Source organism: Lolium rigidum, chromosome 2, assembly GCF_022539505.1.
Source record: "Lolium rigidum isolate FL_2022 chromosome 2, APGP_CSIRO_Lrig_0.1, whole genome shotgun sequence".
NCBI lineage: Eukaryota > Viridiplantae > Streptophyta > Magnoliopsida > Poales > Poaceae > Lolium > Lolium rigidum.
Window position 1 is genome coordinate 154082170 of NC_061509.1, and position 26571 is coordinate 154108740.

General features: G+C 45.1%; 3 protein-coding genes across 3 annotated transcripts; 1 reads left to right on the forward strand and 2 right to left on the reverse strand.

Annotated features, from left to right (window-relative positions):
• Nucleotides 1-4496: 4496 nt before the first annotated feature.
• Nucleotides 4497-10988, reverse strand: LOC124692465 (embryogenesis-associated protein EMB8-like). The gene is made up of 9 exons (XM_047225852.1): nucleotides 10562-10988; nucleotides 8957-9085; nucleotides 6789-6920; nucleotides 6364-6506; nucleotides 6177-6274; nucleotides 5995-6089; nucleotides 5315-5368; nucleotides 4832-5161; nucleotides 4497-4701 (listed from the first exon to the last, which is right to left on the reverse strand). The coding sequence occupies exons 1-8, from the start codon at nucleotides 10982-10984 to the stop codon at nucleotides 4934-4936; spliced, it is 1302 nt and encodes a 433-aa protein (XP_047081808.1). The 5' UTR covers nucleotides 10985-10988; the 3' UTR covers nucleotides 4497-4701; nucleotides 4832-4933.
• Nucleotides 10989-14806: 3818 nt separating this feature from the next.
• On the forward strand, nucleotides 14807-20457 carry LOC124692466 (ATP-dependent zinc metalloprotease FTSH 7, chloroplastic-like). The gene is made up of 13 exons (XM_047225853.1): nucleotides 14807-15667; nucleotides 16673-16738; nucleotides 16825-16959; nucleotides 17074-17139; nucleotides 17223-17408; nucleotides 17483-17569; nucleotides 17673-17786; nucleotides 17861-17985; nucleotides 18060-18168; nucleotides 19085-19210; nucleotides 19295-19615; nucleotides 19693-19816; nucleotides 19948-20457. Exons 1-13 carry the CDS (start codon nucleotides 14822-14824, stop codon nucleotides 20085-20087), a joined length of 2445 nt encoding a protein of 814 aa, XP_047081809.1. The 5' UTR covers nucleotides 14807-14821; the 3' UTR covers nucleotides 20088-20457.
• A 1296-nt stretch (nucleotides 20458-21753) lies between these two features.
• LOC124687500 (cytochrome B5-like) lies at nucleotides 21754-22925 on the reverse strand. The gene is made up of 4 exons (XM_047221276.1): nucleotides 22913-22925; nucleotides 22641-22776; nucleotides 22322-22388; nucleotides 21754-22241 (listed from the first exon to the last, which is right to left on the reverse strand). The coding sequence occupies exons 2-4, from the start codon at nucleotides 22722-22724 to the stop codon at nucleotides 21991-21993; spliced, it is 402 nt and encodes a 133-aa protein (XP_047077232.1). The 5' UTR covers nucleotides 22725-22776; nucleotides 22913-22925; the 3' UTR covers nucleotides 21754-21990.
• Between the last annotated feature and the right edge of the window lie 3646 nt (nucleotides 22926-26571).

Here is a 26571-nt window from a genome sequence, read left to right on the forward strand (position 1 = left end):
GACAATGCACATACATATCATGATGAGTATAGTGAGATTTAATTGGGCATTACGACAAAGTACATAGACCGCCATCCAACTGCATCTATGCCTAAAAGTCCACCTTCGAGGTTATCATCCGAACCCCCTCCGGTATTAAGTTGCAAACAACGAGACAATTGCATTAAGTATGGTGCGTAATGTAATCAACAACTACATCCTTAGACATAGCATCAATGTTTTATCCCTAGTGGCAACAACACAACACAACCTTAGAACTTTCGTCCATCGTCCCGAGTGTCAATGCGGGCATGAACCCACTATCGAGCATAAGTACTCCCTCTTGGAGTTAAAAGCATCTACTTGGCCAGAGCATCTACTAATAACGGAGAGCATGCAAGATCATAAACAACACATAAGCATAACTTTGATAATCAACATAACAAGTATTCTCTATTCATCGGATCCCAACAAACGCAACATATAGAATTACATATAGATGATCTTGATCATGATAGGCAGCTCACAAGATCCGACAATGTATAGCACAATGGGGAGAAGACAACCATCTGGCTACTGCTATGGACCCATAGTCCGGGGGTAGACTACTCACTCATCACTCCGGAGCGACCATGGCGGTGTAGGGTCCTCCGGGGAGATGATTCCCCTCTCCGGCGAGGTGCGGGAGCGATCTCCGGGATCCCCGAGATGGGATCGGCGGCGGCGGCGTCTCGATGTGTTTTCCGTATCGTGGCTCTCGGTGCGCGGGGGTTTCGTCACGGAGGCTATTTGTAGGCGGAAGGGCAGGTCAAGAGGCGGCACGGGGGCCCAAACCACAGGCCGGCGCGGCCGGGGGTGGGGCCGCGCCGCCCTAGGGTTTGGCCACCCTGTGGCCCCTCTTCGTCTCTCCTTCGGACTTCCGGAAGCTTCGTGAGAAAATAGGCCTCCGGGCTTTAATTTCGTCAATTCGAGAATATTTCTTTACTATGATTTACGAAACCAAAAACAGCGAAAACGACATTGGCAGCACTTCGGCATCTTGTTAATAGGTTAGTTCCAGAAAATGCACGAATATGATATAAAGTGTGCATAAAACATGTAGATAACATCAATAATGTGGCATGGAACACAAGAAATTATCGATACGTTGGAGACGTATCAGAGATGCGAGAGCTTCTGAAATGGTAGTGGGAGTATCATCCACAAGATACACAATGAAATCATTACCAAAAGACTTCGCAGTCCTTTGTCTCTCACTCCTTGTGGGAGCTTCATTGTTATCTTCATCAGAATCTGAACTCTCATCATCAGATTCGTCATCAGACTCCATAGGAGTTTCATGTATTGGATCAGATTCCCAACTAGACATGCCATGCATATCTCTCATAGGAAATATATCCTCAAAGAATGTAGCATCTCTTGATTCAAAGATGGTGCCAACATTCATGTCGTCCACTCCAGATTTCACCACGATAAATCTATAAGAAAGAAACAGTCCACAGTTTTTGGTCCAAGCTTTCGCTTTTTGGTGATTGGCAAATTCACTTTTGCCAAACAGCCCCAAGTTCGTAGGTAGGAGAGTATTGGTCTTTTCTTTTCCCATTCCTCATAAGGGGTAATCTCTTTATTCTTGGTTGGAACACGGTTTAGGACATGACACGAAGTCAATATAGCCTCCCCCACCATTCCTTGGATAAACCCGAAACATCTAACATGGTGTTAACCAAATCTGTTAGAGTGCGGTTTTTTCCTTTCTGCAATCCCATTGGATTGTGGGGAATTGGGAGGCATCCTCTCATGGATTATACCATGTTCCACACATGATAAATTGAACTCATTAGAAAAGTACTCTCCACCACGATCGGACCGAACCCTTTTTATCTTTCTTTCAAGTTGGTTCTCAACTTCAGCCTTATAGATTTTAAAGAAATCAAGGGCCTCATCTTTAGTTTTCGGGAGATACACATAACGAGTACCTAGTGGAATCATCAATCAAAGTCATTAAATATTTCTTTCCACCTCTTGTCAACTCACCATTCATCTCACATAGATCTGAATGTATGAGCTCTAGTGGTGCCAAGTTTCTTTCCTTCGCAGGCTTGTGAGGCTTGCGAGGTTGCTTTGCTTGCACACAAGCATGGCACTTAGAGCCTTTGACAAAGGTGAATTTCAGAATTAAACTCATATCAGCAAGCCGCGTCATACAACCGAAATTAACATGACAAAGTCGTGAATGCCAAACATTAGTTTCATTAACACTAGTGCTTACATGGTTCACAACATTATCACGAAGTCTTCTAGAGAGAAGCGAAACATTCCCTCACATTCATATCCCTTTCCAACAAAAGTTCCATACTTAGACGGTACAACTTTATTGGACTCAAACACCAACTTAAACCCATCTTTCATAAGACGGGAGCCACTAACGAGATTCTTCTTGATAGAAGGGACATGCAACACGTTCTTCAGTTGCACGATCTTTCCCGAAGTAAACTTCAGATCTACCGTGCCAACACCACGAACGAGTAGCATGTAACCCATTCCCCATCATTGCCGAGGAACCTCGGGCCGATAAGAGGTAAACATGGAGATGTCGGCACACACATGAACATTGACACCTGTATCAACCCACCATTACGTGGGCTGAAACACCGAAAGAACGATAGGTAATATATTACCATACCACGTAGTTCCTTCCTCTGTGTTGCCAATGACCATGCTGACAGAATTTGAGTTCTGTCCAGCTTGACATTTCTTTCCTTTGCATTGTGGACAACGATTAGCCCAATGGCCTGTCTCGCCACACACCCAACAAGGATCTTTCTTCTCGGTTTTCCCCTTCTTCTTGAAGTTGGTAGTCTGGGAGACTCCCTTGTTCTTTCCCTTGGATTTGTGGGCATTTTTACGTACCATATTGGCGACGAACGTCCATCGGTTCCTCCGAGTGTGTTTGTCTTTTGCCCTCGCCTTCTCCTCAACATCTAGAGAGCCCATGATATTCTCAACAGAGAACTCATGCCTCTGATGTTTCAGAGAAGTGGCAAAGTTCCTCCATGAAGGGGAAGCTTAGCGACAATGCATCCCGCGACAAACTTGTCCGGTAGCACACACTTGAGGAGCTCAAGTTCCTTTGCCATGATCCGTATCTCATGAGCATGTTCTACTACGGATCGGTTCTCAACCATTCCGTAGTCATTGAACCGCTTCATAGCATACGGTTCACCTCCGGCATCGGCGAGCACCAAACTTAGCGTCCGAGTGCATCCCACGAGTTTCTTCCCATTTCGGATGTGCGGATAAGCATCAACCAACTTGTCTCCAAGCACACTTAGAACGGCACCCACAAAGATTACGGTGGCATCCCCGAACGCTTTATCCTCGTCAGGAGTAAGCGGACCTCTGGGAGTACCTTCCGCAACTCGGTGCACGCCCATAGAAGTGAGCCACAAGAGGGTTTTGTTCTGCCATCTCTTGAAATGAGAACCCGTAAACGGGCTCGGTTTGAGCGCAGCAACAAAACCAGATGGTGAAAATTGCCTAAGCATATAAGGTTTTTGGATTGTTGTAATATTAGGCAATTTCTGTGTGAGTTTAATTACCGAAAGTAACATTACAGATGCACAGGCATACTTAACCATACACATCATACTAAGCACATGCATCAGATCTGAACATGGAACAAGTAGCAGTGCAAGGTAGGAGAGGAAAAACACGTACATCGCGACCGGGAAGGTCGCACCAGCAGCAGCACCACCACCACCATGGGAGTTGTTGATGTCGCCCATGGTGTAGTCAGAGTCGTCGACGAAGCAGTCGAATCGGCGATGAAGAAGACGAACAACAGCGAGCAGTCGCGCCGAGACGCTCCCCAAAAACCTTATCGCCCGTCTCCCGGTGCAGGATCTCAACGGACGGGGTTTCAGAGGCCTGCTCTCCCGGACGACCGTGCACACAGTCGCCGGGATGGGGAAGACTAGAGAGTAGCGCAGCAAAAGGAACTTCGCGAGAGAGAGATCTAAGAGCACTGTTTTCCAGATCTGATCGGTCTCCTTGTATAGCCTAGAAGGAGAGCCGCCCCGACCGCGTAGGACACCAGGGACACGCGACGAGCATGCACATGCAGGTCGACACGTACCCAACTCAGTTGGTGCATCAAGCAAAAAAATTAGGCTTCCTTGAGTGTGTCTCGAACTCGAACTCGAGTCACGACGTGCGTGCGTGACGAGGCGAGGCGGGCGGAGGAGGAGTGCGCGAGGACTCTTTCTATTCTCACTCACTTGGAATGACTAGAACAGCAGCCCTTATATACCACTCCAACTCTCTCCCAACTAGCAATGTGGGACTAAACTTTATCCCCCAAGACTGTCCCAAGCTGCCAACGTGATGGGCCTTGAGATTTCAGAAATTGTCGACTATATGGGCTGCCTTACTGGACTGCAGCCCATCTACATTCAACAGTTATCTTACTATGTTGTTCAAGTGGTCAGCCGTTGTGTAGGCGAAGAGACCTATATCCATGGGATAAGTATGACAACACTTATAGGATAGGCCTGCTTACATGGATGAATGCGGTTGGAATACTATATACAACATGGTACAGTTTCATACAACATGCCTTTCAAATGGCAAATAAATGCTCCAGGTCGAAATTTCAGTAACCTGAGAGCCATCAATTGATTACCAACACCATAATTTAGGTGTTCACAACGCCGAAGGTAGAGTCTGCAGAGGTAAGAAATTTAGAAAGTATCAATAGAAGAACAGAGTAGCACTAAAAAAAAAAAAAAGAAGACCAGAGAAAAAAAAAATGAAGCTGCATACTAAGGAACCAAACGTAGAGTCAACCATTTACCTTTGTCTTGTGGAGCAATGTAGCACATTTCGGCTGCAAAACAGAATCTGAAGACCTAACTATGCGTATACAAGTTCAAACATTCTGAAATGGCGGTCTTCACTATCTCTGTACATGCACGGACACATGGGGTCCTGATGTCTGTGGAACACTCTGCTGCTCATATTGGTTGCTATTCTTGGTAGTTGAGCTCTTTTCGTTCTGAATATGTTCTAGAAACTCCATTACTATCGGATCAGTCCAAGGACATCCAAATGGAGCTTCATTGCCTGCTACCCATCCAAGATGACCACCCTGTGGTGTGACTATCAGTAGACAGTTCGGATTTGCCTGAAATAATAGAAAAAAACAAGACCCTTTTAAGTCGTTTCAGGGCCAATATCAGCAGTAGTTATGAAGCAGACATGTTGGTATGTTGCCCGAATTCGGTCATGCAAGATACCAATAGGTGAGAAAGGAGTGTGTACTGTAATCAGAAAATACCTTGATATCTTCTCTAGGAATTCCCCTAGATGGTGCAATTGGATCATTAGCTGCCTGCACATAACAGAGCTAGCATTAAAGTTTTATACAAAAGTGCAAACTGAACATGTCCAATATATCAATGTATGGCATTACTTTCATGGTGACTTGACACCAAAAGGTAGTGGTGCTTTAAAAAACCTACTAACAGACTTGCGTACAAAACAGGTGGTACTAATTTTGAAGTCACTGTACAGCCCATGAATGTGAATTGGGTCTTCATGTATTACTTGTTTGCGTATTGCATGATCATGATATGAATTTCGAACTATCAATTTGAAGCAACATATGCAGCTTAAGGAGTGAAATATCATGTCTGGTGCTATCTAAAAAATGTCTTCTGATGTCACATCCCACTTATAGTACCAACTCTGATCGACTTAAGCTTCTAAGATTGCAAGACACTAAGAAGAACTGAAATGTATCTCCAGCTTGCATTTTGATTATAAGGCCAAAAGGCCATGAATTAGTGTGCATTTCCATATTCCTGGTTCACTATTTTAACAGCTTCAAGTAAACCTTTAGTCATAGTTCTAAGTAATCATAATAGCATATTGGCATAATCTTAACCCAAGTAATTAGATAGTTGTTGTTGTTGTTTTCGAATGCACTAGTGCAGCATAAAGAACTAGTAGCTTCACCTGTATGCATAATAAGGGTATGGAAACATTCTTGATGGAATCTGAGCTGCTTGAGTTCGAGTAATAATCATCCACTGACTTGAAACCAAATGAAACTGCCACAATTGAAGTTTCTTTTAAGTGTAGTGTGCCAATGGTAGAAAATAAAAAATATATCATTTCAGATTGAGGTCACTGCTAACCTCGGGTTAGCCCTTCATCAAAATCTCTAACGGTTTTTGCATTGGCTGCCTTTGGTATGTTGTATTCGCCGTCCAGTCCTTCAAAAAGCAGTGCATGCCTAAATTTTGGTAAGTTCCAAAAAAATTAAGTGTTTGAAAAGAGGCGTGAAACTAATTAGATTGGAGGAAAGGTGAACAATAGGTATACTTCTTAAATATGGTCCTGAGAGAGTTAGCAAGTGCTCTATCATAGATGTTGTTGAACCCTTTGTGGAAATCTTCATCTGCAATTACCAAATCAAACGGGTTGCACATGGACACTGCTCCAGAGAGAGAGCACTTATCAGTCTCCTGGAAACAAAGAATTACTGAGTAGGTTATGGAGATGCAGAGGAAATAGACCTTTTAGATCAATTTTATATAGGGATAAAAAGGAGTTGGTGCAATGCTAATCACTTTGATACTCAAAGAGGAGCAGAGTGCATATTGGCATATCTATGTTAACTAAGCATGATTTGCTACAAAAGGACTTAAGTGAAGTATAACTTTACTGAACATGACAATGGACAAGGGAAAAATGTTCTAATATTGAGTAGAACTGTAAATTTCTATATCACTGAGTACAGAGCTCACCTCACCAAGGTAGCGCACAAGAATATTTGCTCCGAGTGACCAGCCAGCAGCATAGATATCACACTCAGGGTAACGGGCCAAAACATGATTGACTACTTGACGGAGATCTCCAGTAAACGAAGCAGAATAGAACTGTTCATGTAAGAGGATAAGTGTCAACATATTTAGAAGCTAGAAGGGAACTCCAATTAGAGAGCAGACAGTAGGGGCAATTTTTCGCCAATGCGTGGTTTCTATTTTAGGGAAAGATAATACTCCCTCCGTTTCAATGAATAAATCTTACATTATTTTTATAAAATCAAATCACTAAATATAAAATCAATAACATCATCAAATATATTATATGATATCTATAGAATATTATATTTATTGCTGAGTTTTTCTATAAGTTCAATTAAACTTTGCTTGGCTTGACGAGCCTTATTTATTGAAACAGAGATAGCACAATGAGTATTGCTTGTAGTATTCGTACAGAACTTGACTGCGCTGAGAAAGCATCCGAAACACGAACGTCACTGTTGGTTGAGAACCTGTGAAAATGATAGGTTTGGATGGCTTAGGATGTTCTTGAAGCGTTTCAGCTTTATTTGTTTCTTAAATAGCTATTTTCTTTAGTTTCTATATTTCTATGTTTCGTTATGCTATGTATTAAGACATTTTGTTACTTCCTAGGTCCCCTCATCCACTGAGTACCAAGAGGCCGGACCATTGCTGATAACCAGAAAGAATGGTGTCAGCACTTCGCAGACAACATTTGAATATGCCTGTACTAAAGATTAAGTCAGCTAGAAGATGCCACTAAGTTTACGGACACATGACACACTACTTTTAAGGGTAAAAAGGTAAGAGGAAATATCATACACATGTAAACCTAATAACCTATTTTTCAAGCCATTGTCTGAGTCTGAGTACCAAAGATAGCCTCAGGAACTAGACATTGTTCATGAGATTCATACCAATCAGCAGGTTTTGATGGAGCTTTTGGTACCTAACTTGCTGATGTCATACGCTCTTACTCCTAAGAAAAGCTCAAACAACCTTCAGCCATATAGTAATTAGTAAGTTCTGAAGTGAAGGCTACATTATCACACTGGATGCAAATTAACATATGATTCCTTTACATGTGGACTTGGTTTAATACCAAATAAAGTAAGTTTTTCCAAGCTGCTATTGTGTAGAGTGTTTTTTGCATAGTATAGAAGAAAAATGGAAAAGAACATAATTTTGAGAGGATAAATGGAGTAATAAATACTCTGCGGCACTACAAAAATATTCCAAGACTAAAGTACATCTGTTTTGAATACTCAGCAAATATGGGGACAAGTTAAACATAACAGCGTTGGCATGACATGGATGGATAGAGCTGATTCGGTAATTTGGATGCTTAACATTAAGTGCTTAACTGTCAGTTCCCTTTAACAAAGCTCTGAAAACTGTTATATCATATAAAACTGAAAGATTGGACTTTCCACATAAGTTTGTTTGTGAAAATGAAGAGTCCATTAAAAATTATGACAATCACATGGTTGTGTTTAAGAAAAGCAGTTTTTCTAAAGATGTTTTAATAAAAACAGGTTTAGGTGGGGATAAATACTGGCATTTGAGTGATCAAGAGCAAACTATTGAACACCTACTTTCTACCTGCCCAATGGCATTGTTTGTCTGGAATGTGACAAGGTGCGCCTTTGATGTGCACATAAAACAATTGTTTGTTCGGTAGTTAAACACATTAAGAAAGCAAGGAAAGGCACTAGTTACTATTGGATTGGAGACATTTTGGAGGACATGAAATCTGGCAAGCTTCCAGAATAACATACTGAATGATCCTGTTTTATATTAGTATGACCTGTCACTATCTATTCCTTGTCTTAGCTTCACGAGAGAAAAATGGAGGGGGCAAAACACGCACTGCATGCAGTGAGATTATGGCGGCAACCAGCGAGAGTAATAGTAGGGCCGTTAGGTTGTTTGCTTTGGTACGATACATTCACATGTTTTTTTACGCTACATTGGCTTATGTGAAATTCCAAGATGAGAGCAAACAGGTTTGCACTATTCATGCAAATTTACTTTTCCAGATACATTTTCCTTTTATTTGCAAATATTAATTAATTTCTCAGGAGCTATAATTATGTTTGCCACATTAAAAAATAAAACAATTGAAGTACCTTAGCTGTAGTCACAGGACTGCCTGCACATCCACGGCTATTGAATACCACAACACGCCATCCTTTGCTTCTAGCTCTCAAAAGCATATGCCTTACATATGTATCCTGACTTCCTCCTGTAAGACCGGGCTAACTCCCACCATCAAGAATTAGCCATAAGCTAATAAAAAACTATGCATACATGAAACTACAAGTAAACAAAGCGCACATACTACTGCAGACAAAGAGGTGCCAAGAAACAAAATGCTTATGTCAACAGTCATATATGCTTGCAACAAAGTTAAATTAACATAATAGATGCAGAAGACGAATTTAGACAACAATGCGTTCCGCTCTTAACTATGGTCAAAATTGTATTAGAATCCCCTATACTCTAGTGGAAGCCTTTGATTTTTCTTTTTTATGGATTAGTAGTAAAATGCTTGGTTGGGCAGATTTTATGCTGAGTATTCGACTAAAGCCTTTGATTTACTGTTCACGGCATCCTTTTTCTTTTCTTGAGGTGAAAGTTATGGAAGACTATTTTTTTTTCTCAGTTCACTTTGCGCAGCACCTTGAACAGTTAATGATGTTCAGATATTCCCTAATACTGAAATATGATCATGATGAATAATGTCACTAATTAGGAAATTGAACTGGCACATACGAATCCGATCCAAGGAAAAAAGCTTCTAACATACGAAGTAAAAAAATCCAGCAAAGATTTTCAAGCTGAGAAGCTTTTCCCCTGGTCACATTATCGTAAGGGATAAGGGTAAAATTCATTCATGTTGTTCATCATATGGGTTGTATGGTTAATTTATGTATCTGTTGCTTGATCAGTCGTCTTCATAAGTATGTTCACCCATTGTTAATGTACAGTCATGGTGCTAGTTGGAAAATCATACGCTGTCTGAACCAAACTCCAGTTATATCATAGCTATATTTCATTCTCCATGTGCTGTGGTAGTAATATACCCCTATTTCACCTAAGATCTCTTCGCCCGACGACATGGATCTATTTAGCAATCCAACTTCCGGAACTGAAGTCTCAGCAATGCACACAGCTCAGCAGCACAACAAAATCCCCCAGTACGGAGATGACATGCAACCCAATCCTCTCTATGCAGATATGAGAGATCATATCATAATTAACCAAAACTCGCAGCACCTCCTCCCGTTTCTACACAGGCAGCATTTGATTTTTTCTTTTTTACTGATTAGCACTCAAATGCTTGGTTGGGCAGATCTTATGCTGAGTGTCATCTATGCTTGCAACAAAGTTAAATTAAAATGATAAATGCAGAAGATGAATTTAGAACAACAATGTATTCGTCCTTGTTACAATAGAGAAAAAAAAAACCTCCCCAAATCGTGCTTGCATTTTTCACTGCACACGACTTTCCCTATGTAGAAATAGCCTATTTATATTCGAAAGAGGAAGTTCTACTATTTTTTTGTTTTTTATTTAACTCATTCTCACGGCATCCTTTTGGTTTCCTTGAGGTGAAAGTTAACGATGTTCAGCAAAATTTCCTATTACTGAAATGATGAATAATGTCACACTTTCGTCGTGTCCACTGCGCAACACCAGGAGAAGGAAAGGGGCAACACCAACATACATACCAGCAGAATGAGCAGCGGCGCGTCGGGCGGCAGCGCGCGGTCGTCGGCGGAGACCCAGTCGAGGGTGACGGCGCCGTCGTCGGGGGCGCGGAGGCACTCGCGCCTGAAGGTGACGGCGGGGAGCGAGCGCGTGAAGGCGGCGAAGATGGTCTCGACGTGGCGGTTGGACGCGAGCACGGGGTAGGCGCGGTAGGGGCGGCGGAGGCTGTCGAAGCCGGCGAGGAGGCCGCTCCGCGCGCCGGCGATCTCGAGGGTCGAGTGCGGGAGCAGAGGCCGCTGCTCCCCGGCGGGGTCGGGGTTCTGGGAGGAAGCGACGGAGGACATGGTGGTGGCTGGGGCTGGGAGGAGCAGGTAGCGGAGGCGACGAGGGGCGAAGCGGCTGGCGGGGCCGGCGAATGGGGATGGCGTTTGTAGCGCGGCCATCGGTTTCGTGCTTGCTGGGTTTGGAATACGCATCTCGCTCCTTTGGAGCCCAGCAGCCAGTAGGAAATTGTGGTTGGATCGTTGGCACGTCGCTGCCGTGGGGAAAAAGGACGACCAAGAAATGTACATTGTTCATTGAAACCTTGGCCGGGCAGTGTTTTGACGGTGACTGCACTGCAGTTCATCAAAAAGTAAAAATGTTTGACTACACCACTACTATGCTAGACCAGAATGATCAATTTGTTCTTCGGTTTCTACGGAAAATGCCTTGATGTTATAGAAGGCAAAAAAGTTTATGTACAAAATGTTGCCTTAGATGCGAACAAACAGGGCAGCCGAAATTCGAAAAGAAAAACTACAGGCTAATTCCTCACGTCGTTTGATGGCACCATGAACATCAAGCTCAGGACGTTACCACTAATCATCCCGAAGAGAAGCCATCAACGAACCAAACAAGAACGTCCTTGGTTGTCTCCCCTCCCTCGTCTTCAGTGGAGATGGTGTTTCTTTGAAACCACCCCGTCAAGCCTCCTCTCCCGCCGGTGAATCCGGATTTCCTCGCCCTCCGACGGTCGCTCTGGCAACGGGGGGACGGGGAAATCCCGACTCTCGACATGTATATAGCGTAGGTCCTCGCAGGGTCCCAGCTGGTTGCGTCATGGAGGCGAAGGCGCTGCTGGTTTGGGTTTTGCCGTTGATGGGAGTCCCCTTCGGTTTCGGCGCTCCGTGGAGTTTCGGCGCGGCTCGGTCGACTTCCTAGGGCTCGGGGATCTACGGATCTTGTGAGTTCTTTGTGCCCCGCCTAGATCTATGTAGGCGGCGGCTCTGGAGCTTGAAGTTGAAGATGGTGTTGGCGAACTTCGCGATGGATCTGGAGGCTCAGGGTGTAGGCCCCTCGGAGCCGTTGTCCGGTGACTTCCTGCCTGCCATGGGGCTGGCTCCGGTTTACCAAGGTTTGACGAAAGCTCGGTCTGTGCTCCGGCGAGAAGAAAGATTATTTCTAATGTATCTACCTGTATGGACGAAGTTTAATATAACTGTCTTTTGCCTGCAATAAAAAAGAAGAATCGCAAGACGCAAAAGATTTCCTTGGAAGTTATAACACCTTCACGAAGGTGAATAACACACCCACATGTGCCATGATCGCCGAGATTTTGCCCGAAATCAATCCCATCACACCACCAGGAGACATTAGCAATATAAACCATAAAAAATAAAGAGACGGGCTAGGAGAAGGAAATGGGTGGCCGAAAGAAAGAATTTTGAGGACGAAGATTAAAAACATTGTTCGGTATAGTATTAGTTGATTTAACATAGCATCATCAGTATTATATATCTATTGGTTATTCCGTAGCTTGTTAGCAGATGTATATTATAGCTAGACTCTAATTCACGTTACGAAACATTTTGCTCTCTCTTAAGAAGAACGCGGCGATCTAGGGTTCTGCCCTATCCGCCACCGTCTTCTGTCCCATCCTCGTCGTCTTCGACCGGGAATTGACGTGTCCCAACCTCCTATGTTTGCTACTCCGAAGGCGGGAAGGGGTGGGGACCTCGGACTTGCGCTTGATGTTGTAGTAAGGTCGCTGAAATTAGAGTTTGGTTAATCGACATCGACGTTATGGTGGGTATGGCAACGTTCTGTCGGACTAGAATATGGTATACCCACCTCCTCGTGCACCTGGTATGCAATGATATCATCCGTGGCGGTTGAGGGGGGCGAGGAATCATCTGGTTTGCTCCTCCCATGGAGTGGTGGTTCTCGTTTGGTCTAAGTGTGTTATAGTTTTGGTGTCAAAAGATTTAGATCATTTCAATGGCTCAGTGATGACCACTTGGGATCTATAGATGACGGTAGTGGTTGTTAGAGCATCTCCAGTCGCGTCCCCCAAACCGTCCCCCAAAGCGATTTGGGGCGCGCCGGACAAAAAAACGTTCCCAGCCGCGCGCCCCAAAGGCCCTTTTTGTCCGGCGCGGCCCGATACGGTGTCCGGCGTCCCGAGCCCGTCCCCGTCCCACGGGGACGCATCGGGCACGCCGGACACAACGAAATGAGAGGCGAGGAGGCGCGGGCCCGACCCGTCAGCCGGCTCGGACGCTCAACCGCCACATACGTAGCGACGGTGCGGTTGCCGGGAAGCGGAACCGTCGCATTGGCAACCGCGTCGACGACGCGCCAACCCCGCCGGAATGGAGCGCCGACTCCTCGGAAGAGCAACCGCTGCTCTCTTCGACTTCGCGCCGCCGTTCATCCGCGCTCAATAAGACCCGTACGTACGCCGTACGCACGCCACCATTCATCCAAGCCTCCATCCGACACCTCCGGCCGACGATGAGCTACATCTCCCGGCCTCCCGTCCGACACCTCCGGCGAGCGGAAGCCTGTCGGGCTGACGCCATTGGTGGGAGAGAGCCAGGACGCCGAGCAGCGGCGACGATTCCCCGCCGCCAGTTGACAACGAGGAGGAATGGCTGGGCTGGGAGGAGGACGCGGAGGAAGAAGAGAGCGAGGACGCGGCGGCGGCGGTGGCCCGTGCGAAGGCGAAGGCGGCCAAGGCCAAGGCAAAGGCAAAGGCGCAGCCGACGAGCACCGCCGACGAGGAGGAGGACTCCGACGCGTCGGGCGCCGACACCGCCTCTTCGGAAGAGGTGACGAGCAGGAAGCGCCACCGCGATGACGACGACGAGGCGGGGCCATCAGCGAAAAAGAAGAAGTAGATAGTTTATATGTATTTTATTATATTTTTCCGAAGTTTTATATATAATTTGTTTATGTTCAACCGATTTGAATATTAGTAAATAGTTTTTTTCTAGCAAAAAAGTACTTTTAATGTCTGGGGGCGGTGTTTGGGGGACGCGGCTGGGGAGTGACGTCCCCCAAAGGCGGCACGAACAAAACACGTCCCCCAAACGCTCGATCCGGCGCGCTTTGGGGGACGGTTTGGGGGACGCGGCTGGAGATGCTCTTAGGTGCTCAAAATACCTCCATAAATTTCTATTATGTTTGGGATGATTTGTACTATACGTGAACTTCTATTATAGATATGGATCCTCCTCGTAGAAAAGAAAAAAGTGTGCACGAGTAGACTGTGAATTGATTGCTGAGTTGTGATTACAGTTGCAACTGTTTCACTCCATATTGTGCAGCGTGCTACAAATTTGAGTGTCTTTTGTAAACCATTCAGCTGCACTCAGCTGGGTGACAAGAAGGTAGGTGTAGATCTGCTCAATACTCCACATAAAATTACTAAATCCATTGCTTCCAAGATTATGCTCTCAAATTCGATGGTCGCTCATCGTTTGTGTGGACCTGAGCAGCTCGCTGCGCTGCACCGTCCGACGGGGCAAATATCTAGTCTGGCCCAAACTTCTGACAAACAATACTATCCTGCTCCCACTGACAACGAAGAACTCGCCCCCACCAATCCCGTTAACTCCTCCTGTCCGCGGCACGGATAATCCAGAAACGTCACGGCCTCTCACTGACAACGGCCCTCATAAACGCGGTCTCGTGATGGGCCCCATGTGTCAGTGATTGGGGTAAGAAAAGCTCTCGGTGACCGTATGTTCCAGCACGACGTAGAAATAACAACCCGGCGTGACGGCGAGATACGAATCTAACGGCGGGAGTAGCCCCTTCGTTGGTGGAGAGTTCCTTCCCTCCTTCCTTCGCCTTGTCGCCTCGTCTCGGCCTCTGCCTTCCTCTGTTCCTCATCTCCTCCGCCCCCCTTCCACCGGATTCCTCCACGCGCGCGCGCAGCATCAGAGCTCCCCTCCCCGCTGCTCACTTATCCTTCCCCTCGCCAATCTAGGGTTCGGGGCTCCCCTCCCGCTCCCATGGCCGCCGCCGCCGCCGCCGAAACCCTCGTCTCGCTCCCCATCGCCTCCCCTTCCCGCTCCCTCCTCCGGCCCCTCCGCCGTCAACTCGCCGCCGCCTCATCCATCCGCCTATCCGCCGCGCCGCCGCGGGGCCTGGGGTTCGCCCTCACCCCACGCCGCGCCCGCTGCCCGCCGGCGGCGCGCGCCAACGTGGAGCGCGACGGCGACGGCGCGTCGGGGCCAGGAGACGCCTCCTCCACCGGCGAAACCGACCGGGACCCAGCCGCGGAGCAAGCCGGCGACACCGCCACCACCAGCACCACGGGCGCGTCCCCACCGTCCCCACCCTCCTCCTCCTCCAAGAGGGAGCAGAACAAGTGGCGCCGGAAGGCGCTCAAGGGCGGCCGCGGCGGCGGGGTCGGGCGCTGGCTCTGGGAGCCCATAGTGCAGGGCCGCGAGATGGGGTTCCTGCTGCTGCAGCTCGGCTTCGCCATCTTCGCGCTGCGCATGCTGCGGCCCGAGATCACGCTGCCCGGCTCCGAGCCACGGCCCCAGACCACCTACGTCAGCGTGCCCTACAGCGACTTCCTCGCCAGCGTCGACAAGGACCAGGTCAGGAAGGTCGAGGTCGACGGGGTGCACGTCATGTTCAGGCTCCGGCCCGAGGTCGAGGCCAGCGTCGTGCCCACGCAGACGCCAACGCCAACGGACGCCATCTCCGACACTGCCCTCGCTCCCAGGAGGATCGTCTTCACCACCACGCGGCCCGTGGACATCAAGACACCCTACGAGAAGATGCTGGAGAACAGCGTCGAGTTTGGCTCGCCCGATAGGAGGTCAGGCGGGATCCTCAACTCCGCATTGGTAAACACGATTTCACCTCAACTTATCTATCTGTTATGCACGCTTGTGACCAAAATGCATTGGAACCTCTTATACTCCGTCCGGTATTAATAACACTACCACTTGCCAGCAGGGAATAAGGCAAGTATGGTTTAGTCTCGAAAAATGCTTTGTTAGCATGTAAGTCTAAAACCACATATTTATAATTGGCCGCCCTATGACCGCCGTGGATGCTTTGCTGCTTTGGTTATACCTGAACTAATGTTTTATAACAACATTAAGTTCAATCCTTCTCCATTCCATATATCCTCGATTTAGTGTGCAAAACCAAGGTTCAACTATTGGCAAGAGTAATGTAGAAAAAGTGACTTTTCTTCAATCAGATCTGTCCACCTCTTCCCAATCCTATGCAGAAAACTAAGTTCCACCCTGACATCAGAGTGGTGAATTGAAATTAGTAAATCCTAGAATCACATATCAAAGTATTTTGCTCTTTTTACATACCATTGCTGGACCACCACACTTGCATGCAAGGATATGTTAAGGTATTATGTGTTCATGGGTTGTACTTTAACATAGTAAAAGCCTACGTTAACGGAAATTGGAATCTAGCTTTGTAGCAAACGTGCGCTCGACATTTACAGAAATATGCATGAATGAGCTTAATAATAGCTGTCAGTGGAAAAGCCGGATGGAACTGGCGATGGATTTTATTCACGTGAAAAAGCAATAAATTGATATCCAGCCTGATATTTCTATTTACAGGTCAAAAAGGGTGTCTGCTTTCTTGTCTCTAATATCGGGTTACTTATTTTATCCACAAATAGGAATTTGGCAGAATAGAAGTAGGTACGATACCACTGTGTGTTGTCCAAATTGAGGCATAGCTTAGGCTTGATAGGTGCAAATCTGTGACTTCTGTTATATGCGTGTGTAGTGGGCATTGTTCAATGTTCATGTCCACGTATATAAGTCTCTCTGAACATCTGCGATTTTTTCTCTAACCACACCCTTTATGTTGTGCAGGTGGCTCTTATTTATGTTGTATTAATTGCAGTAGTTCTCCAGCGATTGCCAATAAACTTTTCTCAGGTATTGATTTGTGTATAGATTTTTTTACTTCTGTCAACTGGTGATATAGTTACATTTTATCAGCAATTTCTCTTGTGTACAATCAGCAATCGACAGGCCAGCTGAGGAATCGGAAGAATTCAAGCTCTGGTGGGGAAAAAGTTTCAGAAAGTGCTGATATAGTTACATTTGCTGATGTGGCTGGAGTAGATGAGGCCAAAGAAGAATTGGAAGAAATTGTGGTATGGGTTTTGTTATGACTTGTTACTGCTAGTACTCTGAAATATGCAGTGATGTTCTGGTCTATCTATTGATCCGAGGAAAATAAGCAAGTTCTATCCGTTCATTATGTTCAGGAGTTTCTAAGGAACCCAGAAAGATATGTTCGTCTTGGTGCGCGTCCTCCTCGAGGTGTCTTGTTGGTTAGTTCCGTGGTCATCTATAGTAGTAGTGAATGCTGCTTTAGTTACCTTTGTTTGTTACCACAATTCATTTCTTTGTACAGGTGGGCCTTCCAGGAACTGGAAAGACACTTCTTGCAAAAGCCGTAGCAGGGGAAGCAGATGTCCCATTCATAAGTTGTTCTGCCAGTGAATTTGTGGAGCTATATGTAGGCATGGGAGCAGCTCGAGTACGTGAATTATTTGCCAGGGCCAAAAAGGACGCACCGTCAATTATTTTTATTGATGAGGTAAGTATACTTAGATATAATTTTGTTTTGTCTACTTATGTGCATGCTAACCCTTTGCATTTGGCTCTTTGTAGATTGATGCCGTGGCAAAAAGTCGTGATGGCAGGTATCGAATCGTCAGTAATGATGAGCGTGAGCAGACACTAAATCAACTGCTCACGGTAGGATGACAATATTTATTTACTCTTGAGTTTCTACTGTACTTCAGTGCATTCCTATGACTTTCTTGATTTAGCCACTGTTAATTTTCACTAGTTTTTGTAGGAAATGGATGGTTTTGATACCAATTCAGCTGTCATTGTACTTGGAGCAACGAACAGAGCAGATGTTTTGGATCCTGCTCTTCGGCGCCCTGGCAGATTTGACCGTGTTGTTATGGTTAGCTTCCCTTAACAACTCAAAAGTATTACTGGCATCCGAATTTTCAAAGATGACAGATATCTTTGTGACAGGTTGAAGCCCCTGATAAATTTGGAAGAGAATCTATTCTAAAAGTTCATGTGAAAAGAAAAGAACTTCCGCTTGGTAAAGATGTAGATCTCAGTGGCATTGCTGCAATGACAACTGGTTTTACAGGGTAACAATTGATCTTCCAGCTCATTTTTCTTAACCACGTAGCACTTTTCATTTTACTTTTATCACCCTATACAGGGCAGACCTTGCAAATTTAGTAAATGAAGCTGCTCTGTTGGCTGGGAGATCAAATAAACAAATAGTGGAAAGGATTGACTTCATCAGTGCGGTTGAACGCTCTATAGCTGTATGTTGTTCTGTCATCTATTTTTTTATTACTTTGTCTTTATTTAAAGCAGATGCATATACTATGTTATATTTCATTCAGCTTCTAATTTTTTCCTTATTTATCTTAGTCTTCACAACTCTGCAATGCACGGAGGATTACAAGATAAAATGGTGTCTAGACAGCGCTATCTGTAGAACTGTTCTGTGGGTCTCTGTGTGTTCTGTTTTGGTGCATAAAGACACTTAACAGTAACATGCATTCAGAAATGATTTATACATAAAAACTGCCCCCTTAATAGTTAATAGTACGGGCAATCAAGCTAGCAGCGCATTTTGTCTCTTAATGGCCTACCTTCTGTATGGTGTAAACTATTCTCATCCATGCTGGTTTTGTGGTAAAAAAAATGTTTGGTGGCAGACACTGGGGTGGGGGAATGGATGTGCAATCCCACCACCAGGGTTCATAGCACCATGTATTTAGGTTAAAGGTTCCTATTTATCCAGTTTCCTTACAAGAAACCCTTGCTATTTTTAAGCATTCAACTTGTCTAGTTCAGTTTGTTAGCATAAAGGAATTTTCTAACTTCCCTGTAACTAGGATTCTGCTCTCTGCGTTTAGCCTGTTTTCAATATTTTTCTTCTAGCCAAAACAAGTTCGGTGAATAGTATACACGTTTTCACCCCTCTCTCTTCTTTAGTAATATTCAAGTAATATTTCTGTACAACCGCCTTCTATGAGGTCTTAGTTATGAGTGTGGTGCTGCCATCCGCTTTTGTTTTCTAGGAGCGGCATATGACTTCTGCCCTCAGTCCTTGTCCTATTATAATATTGCTGTGGAAAATACATGTTCCTGTTCTTAGTTATATTAGTTGTCCACGCTATTTCCCTTGTCTCTCGAAGTTAACTGTGAACATTGTGTTTGACCTTTTGTTAGGGTATAGAGAAGAAACATGTAAAGCTGAAGGGCAATGAAAAGGCTGTTGTTGCACGGCATGAAGTTGGTCATGCAGTTGTGGGAACTGCTGTAGCAAAGCTGTTGCCAGGGCAGCCACGTGTGGAGGTTTGAACTCAAGCAACTATTGATAGAACAACTTAATAATAGTTCTAAATTGGTCTTACTTTCTATTGCTGTATATTTCCCCAGAAATTGAGTATACTGCCGAGGTCAGGAGGTGCATTAGGCTTTACATACACTCCTCCCACAACAGAAGATAGATATTTGCTCTTTGTCGATGAACTGCGTGGACGTCTAGTAACACTTCTGGGTGGACGGGCGGCAGAGGAAATAGTTCTAGCAGGACGGGTTTCTACTGGGGCTCTTGATGATATAAGACGTGCAACTGACATGGCTTACAAAGCCGTAGCAGAGTATGGTCTTAATCAGCGTATTGGTCCAATATCACTAGCTACATTGTCAAATGGTGGGTTAGATGACTCTGGAGGCTCTCCATTTGGAAGGGATCAGGTTTGTCAATATTTCATACACTTCCATATCAAACTATTAAGCTGCCTACTAAGCTCATATTGAAAAACCAATGGCAGGGCCATCTGGTTGATCTTGTCCAAGGGGAAGTAAAAGCACTTCTACAATCGGCACTTGAAGTTGCTCTTTCAGTTATCCGTGCAAATCCAGGAGTTCTGGAAGGCCTTGGAGCATATTTAGAAGGTAATTTGACAAATTGTCAGGTTGAGAATGTTATTATGGTGCATATTTCTTCATGAGCTATGCTTCACAAGGTAGACATGGAAATTGTTTGATGTGGTATGTCTAACTGCTGATCTTCACGCACCTTCCAGAGAATGAAAAGGTCGAAGGCGAGGAGCTACAAGAGTGGCTTAAGTCAGTTGTTGCCCCGGAAGAATTGGCATCTTTTATTACAGGAAAGCAAGAGCATGTTCTACAGCTCCAAGTAGCCCCCCTAGCATCAGAATTATAAATTGGACTCTTAGACACAATTAATTTAACCTAGCTTGAACCGCTAAAGCTCTGTAAATCCCAAGGGATGCAGTGAAAAAGTCTACATGCCCAAGTTGTGCTGTATATATATACGGTGGTGTCTGCCCTTGACTAAAAGAATTACGGAAGTGATTATCGAGTTGTTACCTCCGGAATATTGTAAGTCCTTCAGTTCCGTGGCTCTACAATGCTGTTTTATAGACTAGGTGGGTGGTGCACATGTAAACAATATTCTTTTTTTTTCTTTTCCTGTTACATTCTTTTCTATCAATCCTCCCGGTGCATGATTCTTATTACCTTACAATCTTATCGATACTAATAGAAGAATGTATTCATATATGGTTTACACACAATGTTTCTTGCCTTGATATACTTCACTTCCGCCTGCCCATTTTATCTAAGCAAAACTCTTCATTTCCAGCATTTGCAGAATGCTCAAACATGAAATGATCTTTACAAAGTGCGTTGTTCTTTTCAAGGAAATTGGTATCACAAAAAGTGGGGCTGCTGAGATAGGAATTATGAAATTTGCCTATGCAATACACGCTGAGTTGGTAAAGTTGCTAGTAGGAAAGCAGAACCACCCATATGTGATACAGAAACTCAAATTATAAAGCGAGTGGAAATTCATCTAAATCGTAATGTCCGGAGCCTTTTATTTGGGGAAAATAGTTGGAATTGTACTGCGTGTGTATTTTTTTGTTTGTTTGTGAAGTTCTAGAAATGTTCAAAAGCTAGAAAGAAAACAGGGAAAATTAGAATGATCTAAACAGTGTTTCTATCTAGGTACTAAACCCTCACTGAGTATTCTCTTTGCCCTTGGATAAACATGGGAAAGTTCTTCATTTAGTGGTTCCTGCATCGATAGAGATCAGGCGTGATATCTTTCAAGACAAAGCCATTCCGAGTACTATTCCAAATCGCCAGGTTCTTTTAAGACTGAACCTGACCGGTTGATCTGGAAATGGACAGCATATGACGATTACTCTGCACAATCCTGCTACAAGGCAACCTTCCAGGGATCAATCGCGAGCAAGGCAGGGCTTGTAAGCTAATCTGGAGAAACTGGGTGCCGCCACGGGTGAAATTCTTCCACTGGCTCGCAGAGCAAGACCGTTGCTGGACAGCAGATCGTCTCGCCTGGTGCGGGCTGCAACATCATTCAGTTTGCCTCCTTTGCGTCAAGGAGGAGTCTCGAGTGGTGGGTAAAGGCCAGGCAATGCACCCCTAAACCCCTGGGCCTCGTCTCAGCAACGAGCTCAGCCTTCTTTCAGCACGCTGACCTCACGCATCAAAAAAGAAGCTAGGCTTTGGGCTAGAGCAGGTGCGTAAGGCCTTAGGGCAACAATAGGATATTCACTGACCATCTTCTGTGTAATGTTAGCCTCCTAGGAGGAATGTAACAAGTAACAACAACTCCTAAGGTTCTTTGTGTTTTCTCGAAAAAAGATGATCTCCATGAAAATGGATGTCGAATATGGTCCTTGATCACTAAGTACAGTATTGTCCCATAGGTTCAACCTTAAGGTCGAAGAGGTCAAATATAAACGCAACGAAACCACAAGAAACCTACAATGGATGAAAAGATGATCCCTAGTTTTCAAAAATGGAGAAAAAGAGGTAACATTTCCGATCCTGGAACCATATTAGTAATAAAAATACTATGAAATTGCCAACAATTAATCAAAGTATACATCCTCCACGTTTATGATAGAACCACAAGTCTACGGTTGCAGTATTTTTTTCCCTTTTTGAAGAGAAAAAACGATTGCCGTGTTTGAGACGGAACACTAGCCATCAGGCTGACAGACGGCAGCTACTTAGGACGCGCAGATACTTCCAGGAAGGCCACATGATTTGCATCACGACGGCATCTGTTTTCCCTACTCTGTTTCGGTGTTGGCGAAGTTCTGGAACCCAAAAGCCATGGTCACCAGCAGGAGGGGCACGGCGAGCTGCAGCACCGTGCGCCAGACGCCCGGGCTGCTGGCGCTGGGAGCCGGGAAGTCCTCGACTTTGACTGGCTTGGCGGGCATGGTTGCGGCGTCGAACTCCCCGATGCAGTACTGCGCCATCTGCTCCTTGGCCGACTCGCTGTGGCCGATGTTCTCGTAGTCGGCCGTCGCGTCCTTGCCTGCAGGAACATGCCAGCCAGATCACTCCCGGCCTAAACGAAGAGACAAGATCTGTGAAAGCATGTGGAGGAGCGCTCACCGATGCACGCCAGCAGGACCTCGTCGCCGCCGGGGTGCTCCTCCATGAACGCCGTCACGTCGTACACCTGAGTTGAAGCAGCTAGCAGCGGTAAGTCTGGGAGAAAAAAAATGCCCAAATCATAGTATGAATCATATTCATGCACCATCTGTGCCATGTTCTTCTTATGATGACTGCGTAGCCTTGCGGTGACGGCGAGACCTCGTTTCCCTAGATTTCTCTACGCAAAAATCATTTCGCACCAGGATAGGGGATTGGCCGAACAAAGTCGATCTACAAGTGAAACAAGGACATAAAGATGCCAGGATATGGATACAACCTTGCCGTTGATGATGAGCCAGCAATCCTTCCGATCAGCGTGCGGCCGCACCTCCTCGAACGAGTACACCTTCCCTGCCGCCATGGCGATCGGGCTTTCCTTGCTCCCAAAAGCTTCAGGCCAACACCGGAGGAAGCTGTGTCTTCAGTATTAAACACAACCGCGCAGTGTCAAGAAGAAGATTATTCGTGGTTGGTGAACTGGGAAAGACGGAGCGAGGGCACGGGGTACTTGCAGGTTGCAGCCTATATTTTCTGCTTGAGCTATCCCACCTGTCTTGTGCCGTCCGCAGCAGCCTGTATAGACTACCGCGACGCCGTGCGGTCTTAAAACGTGCCAGTGATCAGCGGTTTGACTTTGACGTGGGCACGACGAGACGCCTCGATCGCACATTCTAACTTGAGGCTCGCGTGCCAAGACATTTTGCTTCGGCGCATGAGACTGGTGATTGGAATCAACGAAAAGTCACGAGCGTTCCGGTGGGCAAGCCCCTCGATCGGCAGTTTCCTGGCTCCTCACGTTTGATTTGCTCTACCATACGGTCCAAAAAGATTTGACACTCATTTTAGCGCGGAACCTCCGCGAGTTTGTCCATGGGAGCAACGGCGGCCCATAGAAGTTGCCAGGAAATCTCCTTTGTGAGCCCGGCAACCTTACCTTTAATTTTCACTTTTGCTATCTTACACCCGAGTGTTTTTCAATTCGGCAACAATCGTTTTATCCCCGCCGTTGGTTGTCTTTGGTTGGATCCATGACTTTCGATTTTCTTGTGTACGGTTTTCTCCGGTTCTGTTCTCCGGTTTTTTTGCGCGGCCCACATCCGCACAACTTACAGCCAGCGGCATTTTCCCCATTTCATAGCAGAGGAGCGGAGAAGAGAGAGAGAGTGCGAAAGCTAGGAGTTCGCCGCCGGAGGTCGGGGCGATCCCGTGCCTTGCGGTCGGCGCAGAATTCGCTGCGTGCTTCCGCATCGTGCGGGCGCAAGAGGAGCACCAGTTCGCCGGAGTGTTTCGTCTTTCTCCGGCCGTCGATTTCCGCTGCATTTTTCCGCCAGGTAAATTCGTTCTCCGTTCATGGGTGTGCATCAGCAACAACTGATAGGAGACTCGCGTGTAGATTTTGTATCCTAGATTTTGTCCCCTCTATGATTTGGAGAATACTGGGGGGATTTTGCCGTGAATGCTTCTGGTGTTTATGAACGCCAACGGCATATGTCGATTTTCCCTTTAATCCCTAAAATTCCGTGGTCTCGCTAGTGTGTTTGGTGTCGCTAGTGTGTTTGGTGTTTGAGGCCCCGTGTGAAGTCGTGTTCTACGACAAGTAGGAGACGGCGGCGCTGGTGACGGGCGTGGCTGGACGAGAAACTGGATTTTTTTGCGCCACTGGCCGCGGTCGAGATGTGGGCGCGTGCGCAGGAAGACGCCCCAATAGGTTGCGTAGACTCTGTTCAGTGCCAATAGGTTGTGTGTACTGTCCCTCCATGTGTTTGATGTTGCTAATGACCTTCTCCATGTCCTTTTTAGTGCTAATGACCTGCTCCATGACGATGTAGATTGAGGAAGCCTTTTTTGTGAGGAAGCCTGGGATCGTGCTCATGTACATTAAGGATTTTTTGCACTTTTGCTTTCGTTTTACTGTGGCCTCTTCAATCTAAATGAGCACTTTTGGGAGATGCAACTGTATTCAGTTTGCCACATCGACCGCTGATCTACCTAGTACATAAGTCACACAACTTTTTCTAGCCATTTTTGCATCAGTATATGCAATGTATGTTCATGTGTTTTCGGTGTATATACTATGTAAATACAATGTATGTTCAGGTGTTTTCGGTGTATATACTCTGTACATATGCAGTGTATGTTCAGGTGTTTTCGGTGTATGTACTCCATACATGCAGTGCATGTTTAGGTGTTTTCGGTGATATACTCTGTACATGCAATGTATGTTCAGGTGTTTTCAATGTATATGCAATGTTATGTATATAATCTGTATATACACAATGTATATATTTTGTATATGCAGGTCTTTTGTCACAATGTATATAATATGTATATACAGTCATTTTGCTAGTAGTATTAATTGGGAATTGGTAGTATATAATATGCATATACACTGTAAATTACTTGGCAGTTTTTAAGTGCATAGAAGTGTCACACTCTTAAGTAGTAGCCATTTTGGAAGTGTGGGCCATTTTGGACTAGCATTTTAAGTGTGGGCCATTTTGGACTAGCATTTTTAAGTAGTAGCTATTAATTAGGTTTTTCTTCCATGAGATCATATTTGGAAGTGTGGGCCATTTTGGACTAGCATTTTAAGTCGTTGCGTGGTAGACATAATTTATCTTTCTCTGACGTATGGACCATATTACATGACATGGGAGGCTCACATGCCACCGGGTGAAGTTTTCTTTGTCTCATGTGTGGGCCGTTTACCTCAATTTTCCAATCTTTATCTATTTTTCATTTTTCTTTTCGATTTCTCACCTACTATCCTTTCTTCATTCCGCCCAATTTCTACATGGCAGAGACACCCGAAGACACAGGAGTGGAGAAGAGAGCGAACGGAAGGGGAGAAATCTCCGATGGTAGTCGGCGGTCGGGGGAAGGGGTGGGAGAGCCCGCGTCTTCTGGTTGTCATGCAGTTTGTTGTGCCCTTCCGCACAGTGCGGGGGCGAAGGCCACTGTAGTTTCTCCATCGGCGCGCGTCGAGGTCTGCTGCAAAGTTCTGCCAGGTAAACTTGATGTTCCTCCATCGTTGCGCGTCAACAACAAGACCGTGAGTGTGTAGTAGATTCGTGTGTAGATTTCTAGCTAGATGTTTTTGCTCTCTAGGATATCGCGAACAGTGTGGAAATTTTGCCATAGGATGCTTCGGGTATTCTTGTGCGGGAGAAATCAGTAGCCTCAAGTGGATGGAAGTGTTCTCTGTATATTTTGGAGAGTAATTTAGTAGCAGGATCCCCTTGACTGCCAAGATACATTATGTCTTGCATCAACTACTGGCCCTGCACAAACATACAATGTATATACTTTTCAGATAAATTTTGCCCAGGTGTAAATACAGTGGTATACAACCTGTAATTATAGTTGTAGGTACATTATAAATACACAGAGATATCCATTTTGTAAACCATCTTGTCTTTTTGTATACAGTGTACTTTCAGTGTTAAATAGTTGTAGATTCACTAGTAGATTCAGTGTAAATACAGTGTACATACAGTGCTCCTCCTGACCTACATAATGATTGTTCAGTACTTTTCTAGCTCACTTGTATTTTTATTTAGGCTAGACACATTATATATTTTTTCTTTTGTTTCCTCTCTAGTTTCTAGATTATTGAGGGGCCATCGAAACAAATTAATTAGAGGACAATAGACGTCTCCTCAATAATCTAGTGATTTGTTGTGTCTGAATTCATTTGTCTTTTTTGCGGATGCATTTGCAATTGAAATGTTCAGTTTCAACTTTCAACAGTTTCCTGTTTTTGATTTTCAGATTTGACTATTTGATTAGCAGAGAATATATTAATTAACTTTTAGTCTGCACGTACCCGCAAAAAAATTAGTCTGCACATGAACTGAAATGTTTTAGTTAAAACCATGCTAACTTTCATTTTTAATGCCCATTGTAAATACATGTTAAAATCATAAGTAATTTAGGCAGAACTTTTTCATTTTTAATGTCCATGCATGCCAAATCCTAAGTAAGTTGGATTGTATTTACGGTCCAAATTGTACGTACTTACAGTGTAACACCACCGTAAATTCTAGGTAGCTTAGCCTGGACTTTTAAATTTTCAATGTCCACTGTAAATACATGCTATATCCTAAGAAAGTTGGGCTGTATTTACAGTCCAATTGGTCTGTACTTACAGTGTAACGCCATCGCAAATCCTAGGTAATTTAGCCTGCACTTTTTATTTTTAATGCCTT

Coding starts and splice junctions, on each gene's coding strand:
- LOC124692466 (XM_047225853.1), top strand. CDS start 14,822: ATGGCCGCCGCCGCCGCCGCCGAAACCCTCGTCTCGCTCCCCATCGCC. Junction 16,739..16,824: donor TGCCAATAAACTTTTCTCAG/GTATTGATTTGT, acceptor GTGTACAATCAG/CAATCGACAGGCCAGCTGAG. Junction 19,817..19,947: donor CCTTGGAGCATATTTAGAAG/GTAATTTGACAA, acceptor CGCACCTTCCAG/AGAATGAAAAGGTCGAAGGC.
- LOC124687500 (XM_047221276.1), bottom strand. CDS start 22,724: ATGGCGGCAGGGAAGGTGTACTCGTTCGAGGAGGTGCGGCCGCACGCT. Junction 22,389..22,640: donor GGCTCATCATCAACGGCAAG/GTTGTATCCATA, acceptor GCTTCAACTCAG/GTGTACGACGTGACGGCGTT. Junction 22,242..22,321: donor GGTCCTGCTGGCGTGCATCG/GTGAGCGCTCCT, acceptor ATGTTCCTGCAG/GCAAGGACGCGACGGCCGAC.
- LOC124692465 (XM_047225852.1), bottom strand. CDS start 10,984: ATGGCCGCGCTACAAACGCCATCCCCATTCGCCGGCCCCGCCAGCCGC. Junction 6,507..6,788: donor TTGTGCGCTACCTTGGTGAG/GTGAGCTCTGTA, acceptor CTTTGTTTCCAG/GAGACTGATAAGTGCTCTCT. Junction 5,369..5,994: donor TACCCTTATTATGCATACAG/GTGAAGCTACTA, acceptor TGTTATGTGCAG/GCAGCTAATGATCCAATTGC.